The 12,021-nt window shown below is 35.0% G+C and overlaps 1 protein-coding gene across 1 annotated transcript in view; it reads right to left on the reverse strand.

The window, feature by feature from the left end:
* Positions 1-2,653: 2,653 nt before the first annotated feature.
* The window catches only part of Qpct (glutaminyl-peptide cyclotransferase), a 29,982-nt gene continuing 20,614 nt past the window's right edge, over positions 2,654-12,021 (reverse strand). Inside the window, exons 4-7 of the mRNA XM_005336541.5 lie at positions 11,765-11,941; positions 9,387-9,486; positions 6,323-6,439; positions 2,654-3,274 (exon numbers count right to left, since the gene is read on the reverse strand). Coding sequence (XP_005336598.2) covers positions 3,129-3,274; positions 6,323-6,439; positions 9,387-9,486; positions 11,765-11,941 — 540 coding nt within the window. The 3' untranslated portion in view covers positions 2,654-3,128. The remainder of the gene's footprint in view (positions 3,275-6,322; positions 6,440-9,386; positions 9,487-11,764; positions 11,942-12,021) is intronic.

A 12,021-nucleotide genomic window follows, 5' to 3' on the forward strand; every position in this document is an offset into this window, starting at 1 on the left:
AAACTTCAATCATTTCCTCAGATTTCCTACATTCACTTTGCTTTAAATTACTGAGCTGTCCTGAATAATCTCCTTCAATTTCTTTTTCCTTTATCTCCAAACCTTCATTCCTCATATTTAGGCCCTGAAAAAAAAAAAAAAAAAAAAAACCTGAAATGTAATACTCAACAGAATAGACCATGACCAAGCCTCCTGTGGGGCTGTCTGTGCATTAGAGAAATGGAAGCTTCTAGAGTCTTATCCATCCCTTCTTTATGCAAAGTAATCACCTCCAGCTGGGCCAAGCTGATGGAGCAAATGTTCAGTTTTCACATGGTTTTGCTGTAACACCATAATGAATGTATTTCTTTGATGGAAGAAAGAAGCTTCATGGAATAAACTGTTTCAGGATTTGAAGCTAGAGCTGGAAACATGGGCTGCTTTGTTCTTATGACAACTGCTTCACTATCTAAAACATTTCTCCATTTCGAAGGATCTGTCTTTTCTCTTCCAGCCACAGCCCTCAAGCTACAATAACAGGCTCATGATTTTTCTAGATGCCAAGGTTATGAATGCTCTTTTATGAATATTTTCCTTTGAACTCACTTCTCCTGAAGAAGAAAAATAACCCTATGTATTTCAGGGTTGACAGTAATAGGCGAAACATACAAATTGTTCTCTGAGGGGCAGTAAAATGCTCCAAAATGCATACAGAAAAATTCCAAATGTAACATAATGTTTATGGAGCACCGCCTTTATGGCCATAATTTTCAAAAAGTAATATTTCTGACTGGCATGAATTACACAGAACATATTACAGAGATTAATATCAAAGTTAATACCTTAAAATGTCTCCCGTTATGACATCATGATTGCTTTTCTCATATGAATGCACATTCTGAGTGAATTTCAGGATGTGCCAGTCTAAAGCAAGGAAACCTTCACTGGATTAAGCTGCTTATGTTTTCACTTTTCCCGTCATCTCATTTCAACATGTCCCTCAACCTCCTCTAAAAATAATTCAACCAATGCCAACTCAAAAGATTATAGTAGATCTCCTATTAATTTCACTCTGCCTCAAAAGGAGCTTATCATTTCAGCTTATAATTATATATGCAGTGCTGTCAACTAATGTGTAAGTTCCTTGTGAAAACTTATTTTTATGCTGTTTATCATCAGTTAAACCATTTAGCAGTTAAACAATAATACCATCAGTTAAACCATTACTCTTATGGTGTAAAAAAAAGAATATGTTTTCCCTGAACTCCTTTCAAATGTTTTATCTCATCCAAAAAATTAATCTCAAAAATTCAGCTCCCTTTAATCCTGCTTTGTGGCTTAGATTCTTTAGCCCCAGAAGCCCTCGTGTTGATTTTCTGTTATACCCAAGCTAATGTAAAATAGCCTTTGGTACGGTGGGGAAATAATTATGCACAGAGATGATGTGCCTTTGATGCTTGAAATTGTCAGGTAGATCATGGTAATAAGGATTTAAGAATGTTTCCCCAGATAGAAGGAATGACCTATAAAAACTTCAAGATGCAAATGTTGCTTTGCATTTGACTTTGAGAATATTCTGCAAAATTCTTTTTATGTACAGAGGCAATGCTTTACAGTGGTTCCAAACATAAGTTTAGAGCCAGACTGCTTGGGTTCAGATCCCACTGAACTTATTAGTAATGTGATTCTGGATACATTTACAATGAGGGTAAATTCAAGAATCTAACTATATTCTTGATTATAATTATACATAGCCATGAATTTTTAAATTATACTTCTCTTACCTGGACAGTATGTTTAAGCAATGAAACTACTTTTCCAATGACTTACACTGAACTTAAAATTGACATTGCTTCCCCACTTACCTGGTCTGTCTCACTCTCTATTCGGCCTCAGCAGAATAATTCAGTGATTATTTACTGTCTACTCCGAACTCAGAGAACAGTGGCCCCAACCAACTTCATCTATTTGGCAGGATCAATTTCCTAATTGTTCAGTTGATCAAGTTTATATTTCTAGATAATTGTCTCCTAAGACTAAAGGCAATTTGTGTGGCCTATGTATTTCCAGGGGAAAAAAATATATGCTATAAATAATTAGCCAAATTTGAATACCATATAATTTACCTGCACAAAAATTATTATAACTAGTGTGCTTTAACTCTTACTTTAATGTTGACTTTAGAGGAGCTGGGATTGTAGCTTAGTGGTAGAGAGCTTGCTTACCACACATGAGGCACTGAGTTTGATCCTCAGCACCACATAAAGATAGATAAATAAATAAAATAAAGAAAATTTAAAAATATATTTTTAAAAATATTAACAAAGACCACTCAATGGTCTTTGTCTGTCTTCAGCTCAATCCAAGACCAAAACAACAAATACCTGTCTGGAAATTACAATGATTAACAGGGGAAAACAGGCCCAAATAATAAGCCTTTTAATTAAACCTATATAAGAAAAATCTGCACTGAAAAAAAAAATAGAGAAAAAACTTTAAAAGCAATGATGATTCTGTCAGTACAATAGGATATTCTTTTTTAATCAATTTTCCAATGCTTTTATTAGTTACTATATTATTTTTACAAGAATAAAGTAGCAAAACTATAAAAATTGGGCTTCGAATTTAATTACATACTTCTTCATTTATGTATATGACAAAGAAATTCACAACATGGCATTTAATTCTTATTTTAATTCCTTGAAATTAACCCTACAAACATTTCTCAAAGAAATTTGAAAGTCTTCAAAGTACATCTCTGTTTTATGTTATAAAATAGATTTTCATGGTTGAAAAATCACAAAACTAAGGTTACATATTGCACACCACCATCATATTTAAGTACTGTTTAAAAACTATGATATTGAATAATTGAATCTGATTTCATTTCAGAGCTTTTATCTAAAGAATTTTTAAAGACATTTACTTTCTGTTTTCTTTACATGTTCCCTATTATTTCTAGATGAAAATTAATAGGTAATTGAAGACATAATTCTATAATTCATTGATCACATATTCAAAGATACCTACAAAATGCATCTCCAGGATAGAAGCTTCCATACAGCATCTATCTGGAATCAGATTATTTAAATGGTGCCTTGAATTTTGAATTTGGTGCAGAAACAATTACCATGTACTAAACCAGAATATTACAAATGAAGATATTCCAACACAAAGACTTGGATGATTTTGTTTAGATTGTCAATGGTTGACTCATCCAAATTCTCCTCATTGTCATCCATCGTGTGCCATACTTCAGGGAAAGGAGATGGTATCAGATGCAGAACTGGAACACCTAATAAGAAAGAAACCACTTGTCATTTGGGGCAGGTTTACAGCAAGTAAAGCAGAAAGTGGTCTTCTGCAAGCAGAGGGAGCTCTGTACCACATAAGGACACCTGATAATTCATCATCTGTTGGACACTTCTTTATATCTTACTCTCATACTCCAAAAACATTCACTCCTTAAACAAGTAATAATTGACTCATTAAATAAGTAAAAAGCACCTACCACCCACCAGTTCTGGTTCTATGAGTTGAAGTTTCTTTAGTGAAAAGACAAAGCCATGCCATGTGAAGCTTGCATTCCAGTGGAGAAAGAAGCAAATAAACACATATCAAACATAATTTTAGAAAGTGATAAAGTTTATTAAGAATAATTAAAGAGGGGGTTGGAGGTGTGGCTCAGCAGTAGAGCGCTCACCTACTTAGTGCGTGCAAGGCCCTGGGTTCAATCTTCAGCACCACAAAAAAATAAATAAATAAAACAAAGGTATATAAAAAAAGAATAATTAAATAAGGTAAGGGAATAAAGGATGAGAGGCAGGTAAGGGGGTGGGGGGGAGGGGCACACACCAAAGGAAGGGAAAGCAAGCCACACACAGATCCAGGGTTAAGCATTGCAGACAGGGTATTAGCAAGTGCAAAGTACTGAGGCAGGAATGTGCTTATCCTACTTGAAGAACAACTAGACTGCCAGTGTGGCTGGATCACAGTAATACCTGGAAAGTGAGGTAAGAAGTGATACTGAAGAAGAAGAACAGAGCCAGAAAATGGAGGGTGTTATAAACAATGGTAAAGACTTCAGGTCTTTTTCTATAAGAGCAAGCCATTAGACCTTTAAAATAATAACTATCACAATTTGATTTACATTTTTAAAAGATAGCTCTAACTCCTATACAAAGAATAGAGAAACAAGAACAAAATCTGGGAACAAAATCAGTTGGGAGGCTACTGCAAGAGTCCTCGGGTTGATTCAGACCTCCAACATCCCTTCTTTTTTACTGTAATTCCATTTTTTTCAAATTCAAAAAATCTTTATTGGATTAATATTTTACATGTACAGTGTATACACCTACATGGTGACAATATTTACATACGATTCATATCCTCATATGGTCTCTATAATAAAAAGTTTCTCACAATATAACCAAATGCAATAATAGGATATGATCAATAACTTAGAAGAAGTGATGCATAGAGGTTATTAGGAAGTTTAACAATTAAAAGCATGTTTAGAACTTTTATAGACACAGAAGTGAAAAGGGACTTCGTATTACAAATGCTTAATTTAGATATACCCATCTACCAAAAAAAAACTTCCACCATCTTGACACAAGGATATTGTTCCCTTATTGACCAGACAACATTAGAGTTACACAAAGTGCAAAACACAACCTAACTTTTTTGGCGGCGAGGCAGGATATCAGTATTATATAGGCTCTCATCAATATTCTACATGTAAAAAAAATGAAAGTGTCCTCAGGATTTGGAATGACTTCCATGAAAAAAAAATACAAGCCATGTTATGATATGGGAGATAGTTAAAGTTATGGTTTAGATTTGGAATGACCCTCAAAGCTCAGTGTCCCCAATGAAGCAATGTCCAGAGGTGGGGCTTTGGGGAAGTGATTGGATCGTGAGGGCTCTGACTTCATTAGTGAATTCATCTGTCGAAGGCTGAATGGACCATTGGAAGGTAGGACCTAATCTAAGGAAGTAAGTCAAGTAGTCACTGGGGTTAAGACCTTGAAGGGTTTATCTTCTCTCCTCCAACTTCTCTCTCATTCTTTTTCTCTCTCTTTTTTTTTTCTTGCTTTGTTTTATTTTAGTTTTTGTTTGTTTATTTTCCTGGTACAGGGGATTGAACCCAGGGCCCTTTGCATGCTATGCAAGCACTCTACACTGAGCTACACCTTCTAACCCCTTCTCTCTGTTAATTAAATTTAATGGTTCCTCACATAGATTGTTGCAAATCAGAGGGAATAAGAATTATTACTAAAGTCCAGTACCGCACACCAGTATTCAACTTGGATGCTACCTCAAAGACCTAAAAATGGATGTGTGTTAGATATGAATGTAGATCACAAGGAAAGAGACAAACTAAGGACAACTCCCAGGAGTCTGACCTGAACAACTACATAAATGTAGACTATTCACCAAGAAGGGCAACACTGGGAAAGTAAAATTTACTTTGAAGCCAGTCTTCCTCCATATCAATGAACAATGGTGGGTTCCCTCATTTCATTTTATAACCTGAAGAGAGAGGCCTGGTAAGGGAAAGTAAAAGCGTTGTATGTTGCATCTAAATCATATCTGGTGTCACTAAAGATCAGGTGAGGAACTTTCTAGACTTCTTCCTTCTCATTTAATGTGGTTCAAGCATCTAACTTCTTATAGGCACATAATCAGAAGATACATATTGGCCAAAGTTTGTTCATAGTACAAACTATAGTCCTTTTGAAACTATAGTTCTCAATCAAATTAATTTTATTGTCTATTTTTAAATATTTTAAATATTTTTGGATTGGTTCAAATCATTAATACATAAATTTAGCATAGTCAATCCTTAAAGAACAGTCTTAGTGATTATAAACATATTATTTATGTTTAATATGCTCTTTGAATGTACACAGACATTAGAGACCTGAAAATCTTCAATACTAAAGAAAAATATCTGATGGTACCAAGAAACTAAGGTCTGAGGATGAACCATGGCCAAAAACATTGATCTTAATTTACTTTTTTTAAAAAAAAATGTTTTTTTTTATTTTATTATTTATTTCTTAGTTTTCGGCGGACACAACATCTTTGTTGGTATGTGGTGCTGAAGATCGAACCAGGGCCACACGCATGCCAGGCGAGCACGCTACCGCTTGAACCACATCCCCAGCCCCAGATCTTAATTTACTTTAAAGAGGAGATAAGTGATATGTAGCCTTAAAATTTCAAAACGCACATAAAATACAACAAATACAATAGATAATAAAAAAGTGCACCTGCAGAGGTACTGCTACACACACACACACACACACACACACACACACACACACACAAACATTACCTTTTCTTAAAAATGGAATATGGTCATCCTGAATAATACCTCCATGACCCAAATTCTGGAAATACTTCCTCTCCAAAGAGTGATCCTTGAGCAAACCCAATTCATGAAGTTCATGTTCTGCAGATGATAATTAGATAGCCATGAATATCTATTTTTATCTGATCAAGACTCAAAACATCCTTTTGAAGGAGTTGGAATCTTAATACATGTGGCCATCATTTTTTAAAAGACTATGCAGCAGTGAGCATGGCCATACCAAGAAAATACACATCTGGCTTAAATTTAGTATTTACATTTAGAGTAGGAAAAGAGAAGAATGGCTTTAACCTTCAGATGAGAATCTCCTTGGAGGTGGAAACTCAATAGGATGATGAAGAATGAGAAATCAAAGGAAAAGAGGGGTAAACTCAGGTGTATAGGTGCTTATAAGTCCAAATGCTGCATAAAGAATGCCTAAAGAAGAGATATGGAGCTTAAAAGTGGAATACTCAAACATAATAAGGATGAAGTATATCAAAAGACCACTATATGAAAAAGAGGTACCTATTGTGACCCACATGAGTGGTTCCTGATCAGTAGTATCAGCATTATTGGGAACTAATTAGAAATGGATATTATCTAGTTTCCCCTCAGATCTACCAAATCAGAAATTCTGGGGTGGAAATCAGCAACCTGTGCTGTAACAAGCCCTCCAAGACATTCTGATGCTTACTCAAGTTCAAGAACCACTATCCTACATTCTGTCACTCTTGTCATCTTGAACATATAACCCATATGTACATAAAACCTATGTGACATATGTTACAAGATGATGAACAATCACAAGAAGATTATAAAATAACTAAATAAAAGTTCCTAAGATAGATATTTATTTTTTAATTGCTAGATTTATAAGGTGAAACTAGGCCACCTAGTAAGCAAGCACATATGATATGATTTTTGGAATATTGGGAAGCTGTAGCCACCATCAAAAACAATATTCCTATTTATTGATATTCATAATTTAATTCCTTTATGATAGGATAAAAAAATTTTCCTTATACAATTAGAGATAGAGTTTGAAGTGTAAATACCATGCAGAGGAGTAGCACAATACATTAAAATTGCATTAAGGTAAATGTTACTGATATAAGTTCATTTGAGTACAAGAAATAAGAGAAGAATGCAAAATCCTTAAAAGAAGATAAACTCAATCTCTGGAGGTTACCAGTAAACTAAGAAAAACATGGTGCAAGAAAGAGGTCCAAGGAGTTTTTATCAATAATGCCAGAATAATGATTCTTTCAAAAAGGAATTGAAATTCGCCAAAGACAAGTATCTGGAAATTCAAGTTTCTCTTGTATCATGTCTAGATCTTGATATTGGCAAATTCTTAAGTCATGGCAAAGGCCTGAGCTAAGACAGCAGTGCTTTTCCCACTGCTTAGAAATAATAAAATTCCATCTTTCTCCAAGAAGTCTTTGTGTCCCATAAAACATTTCTGGCATGAAATTATTGCTTCAAAAGCAGCCTCCTAGCCTGGGATTTATTATAAAAATCCATCTCAGTTTCATCTTTTCCTGACGCCTCAATGGTTTGTCTTGTTTTGTTCTGTTGGTTTTGTAAAGATGGGAACATGAAGGGAAGAAGTTAGGCTTTCCTTTCTCCAAGTCCCAACCTCTCTTTTGAGCCACAGGGAATCACTGTTCCTTGGCCTGACCATCCTTGATCTCTCCTACTAACCCTCCATTTATTTGGCTTAAAGTTTAAATGGCTCTTACTGGATCTCTTCTCTTATATCCTGATCACCTACTTCCTTGAAAAATTTAGCTGAGATTGTATTATATCAAAAAGAAAATATTTGATAAAAGGAGACTTTTATCAAATATTTTTTGATAGGGAGCGAGAGCATGGGAGGAATAGACGAACTCTAGATAGAGCAGAGGGGTTGGAGGGGATGGGAGGGGGCATGGGGTAATTAATGATGGTGGAATGTGATGATCATTATTATCCAAAGTACAGGTATAAAGACACGAATTGGTATAAATATACTGTGTATACAACCCGAGGTGGTGGGAGGCGTAAATGCATATAGTTTTGTGAAATAGCCCAAGTCTGTCAAGGATGCATGTATATTTTTGTCTTTGTGACAGTCTAGAAAAGTCATAACTATAGAGATAGAGATTTAAAAAAAAAAAGAAGAAGAAAAGGAAGATTATTGGTTTCCTGAGGAAAGGGAAGAAAGATAAATAGATAAGCACAGGATATGTTTAGGGGAGTTATATTATTTTGCAATAATGTAATGATAGATACCCAACATTATACATTCATAAAAACTTGCAAAACTACAGAATATGAAGAATAAATCTTAATGTAAGCGAAGAACTTTATTTGATGATATACAGTTACTAGTAATATATCAATACTGTTTCAATTTTAACAAATGTATTGCAATATCACAAGATACTAATAATCAAGTAAACTGAGAAGGTAAAGATTAGGGGAGGTGTACGGGGATTCTCTGTATTACCTGTTCATTTTTTTGTGAATCTAAAATTAAATTAATGAGCTCTATTAAGAAAAAATATCACTTGGTTTGAATCCTACAAAAAAAATAAAGAAAATAATGTCTATTTAAGGCAAGAAATGGATGATGATAAAAGTAGAAAGAGAACAGAATAAAAATTAACGACTATCTTTTGGTATCATCGTAAGGACATAATATTCATTATTAGTCGACACACTTTGCTAAGGAAAGTTTTCCCTAGAAATTCATTCTATATGCATCAAACAGGATTCTGAGGAAATATTTTCAAATCATTTCTAATAATATGCAGATGTAGAATGTAGTTAAAATACTATATTGAAACATTTCCCTTTCAAAATAGAGATACACACAGGAAAATAAACTGGCCCTATTAAAGAGATGGGTAAGGATTACAAACTAATCATTAAGGCAAGAAAATGTCATTAAAGTGCATTAGACATTTAAATCATACACTTGAATCATAAAATTTGAATTTTAAAAAGGTAGTGTTTGTCAGTAGAAAGAAGCCATGTGTTACTTTTTATTAATGGTGCTTACCGATTGCTTCAAGTCTCTGAAACCATCTGGCAGAGTTTGGGAAAAAATTGGGAAATGTTGGGTTTGAAGCTCCAATTAAATCCAATAAGACCATTAAATCCTAAGGGAGAAAAATACAGTTACTTAATCACAGTCACCTAAGTATGTTTCATACTCATCAATAGGGAAAAACAATCAGTCAAAGCTAACTGCATTGTAGTAATTGAAAATGCTACAGGGAGCTATTTAAAACAACAAAAGCTTTAATAAGAGAGAAAAGCTTCTGTCAGGGAATGGGGAGTAAATGGGAAGATACAGGTAAGAGGACACAAAGTAGCAGATATGTAAGGGAAGAGTTTTTGACCTAATGTACAATCTCAGGACTGTGGTTAGTAAGAGTGTACTGTGTTCGGGACTCTTGTTAGATGAGCAGGTCTTAGATGCATTTGCCAAATAAACAAAGGGGAGGCACGTACATGAGAGGATGGACATGTTAACTAGCTTCACTGTGGTAAACATTTATTATCTATACGTATCCCAAAACATCACCTTGGATAATTTAAATAAACACAATAAAATTTTAATCAATATTTTAAAAAAGAACAAAGGCTTTGGTAATATTGTATGTTAGTTATTTTGGAGAACTTTTTCAATCTTGCTTATGCAATGTGGACAAACTGGCAAAGTGTTAATTCTTTGTGCATACATCCCCCCAAAAAGGATGTCACGAAGGATATTAGTGACATCCGGATTTCATAGATTAAAGAAGAGTATATTTATTTTCAGATGGGAGTCCAAGCCTGTCAGATCTTCTACTCCATTCTAATTAGCCATTTTACCTTTAATCTATGATGACATGACAGTGTATTGGAAAGCACTTGAATAAATAGTAACTATCCATCAAGGAACAGGAAAGAAAAAGTCCTTGTAAAGGAGCTTTATAACGTTGTGTCTCCAGATTTCCATTTCCTTGTGAATCAAGTGAAGAGCTCCAACTAGCTAATCCCTAAAGATCCTCTCTAGTTATATGCCTCTATAATTAAACCAGTGTTCCTTGACTTATTTGAGCCATAAAGCATCAGCAGGCATGAGGACTCCCTCAAGACTACTTCCTAGCTTAAGACCTCCTGATTTATATAAGTGAAATGATGTGTGGGTAAATACCTAGTATAGATCTTGACACATAGTAGATGAATGCTGTCAGAGTCTGTAATTCTAAAAGAAATAAAGATACACTTACTAATTTTTTATTTAAAAAAGAGTATGTTCTAAAGAGGTAGTATGTATGAACTCATGAATGATAATTAAACGCGTACATTTTAAAAACAATAACCTTTGAAGCAGGAACATATTAACAAGGTTGGGTAAGCTACTAAAAATTTGTTTCTGGGGAGAAAAAAAGTGCCTTTGCCATCACTATGGATTCATATATTTAGAATGAAAAACAAATAACTTTGTTCTTATGCTGGTCAACCAATTGTCTCCTCCTTCTCGGATCCTTTCAGTTGCTTAGGCACAAGTGAATGAATGAAACATGGACTATATTCCCCTGATCCATACAGGATAATACAAACTTAAGGTTTGTTAATCATAGAAGACATTAAATGTGGCCACTTAGACTCCTATGGTGACGGTCAGTGGAGAGTTTAGGAATAGGTTATCATTTATGCTTGGTGTGAGGATCAGGGATGAATGAAGCATCCTGGGAAGAATAAAGTAGCATAAGGTCCCAAGGTGGAGTTATTGAAGTCTTGAGGACTAAGTAAAGATAAAAATGGGAAAAGTGGAAGAGTCAGGAAAGAATTCAGGAATAGGGGGTGAGGGATTAGGGATGGAATGTGAACTCAGGAATAGGAATGAGAAAATAAAGCTGGGTGTTGGGGTAGAAGGGTTTTAAGGCAGCATCAAAATGTCCCCAACCCTCATGTCAAAAATGCCACAATCAAACCAACACATGAAAATATCATATGTCCGCTACAAGGATTACAATGTTTTCATGACACTGAGAAATTCCTCATCCCCATCCTCCCCTTACCCCATTTCCCAGGACATCAGTTTCCATTGCCTTTACAAAGGCTTCAAAGAAGGAATTTGCTCTCTCTACCTCCATACACTATTTGAAGACTGTGCTGCCCTTAAACCAAATTGAATCTGATGATTCCTTAATCTGATTTTTTACATCATTTTAATTAAGCTCGGTCAAACATGGCTTCTAAACCAGAATCATTTTTCGTAGCTCTGGGATTCCTCAAAAACCCAGAGCCTGCCAAGGAATGTCCTATTATAAACACTCTACTCCAGGGATTTCATGGCACTTTTAGGTCTTTACTTGGCTTTAGCAACCTTTTCTTTAGAGGCAGAGCCTGAGCTGCAGCTCCATGGAAATCATCCAGACTCACCATGCCATGCAGTTGGTTGGTGTCTCCTGCTCCAGGTGGGTGCGAGGTTGACGCCATCTTCAGAGCTAAGTGCTGAGACCCATACAGAGAGTCTTGAGGCGACCAGTGAAGGAACGCTTCTTCCCCATCAAAGAAAATTAGCTGGAGTGAGAGATCTGGCTTGGAGTCTAAGGCATTCTGGCAAAAAGAGCAATAAAACGAGAGCAAAAATGCTGTGATGATTAAAAAAAATAAAATAAAAAACAGCACTCTTTCTT

The sequence above is a fragment of the Ictidomys tridecemlineatus genome, chromosome 12, assembly GCF_052094955.1.
Source record: "Ictidomys tridecemlineatus isolate mIctTri1 chromosome 12, mIctTri1.hap1, whole genome shotgun sequence".
Classification (NCBI taxonomy): Eukaryota; Metazoa; Chordata; class Mammalia; order Rodentia; family Sciuridae; genus Ictidomys; species Ictidomys tridecemlineatus.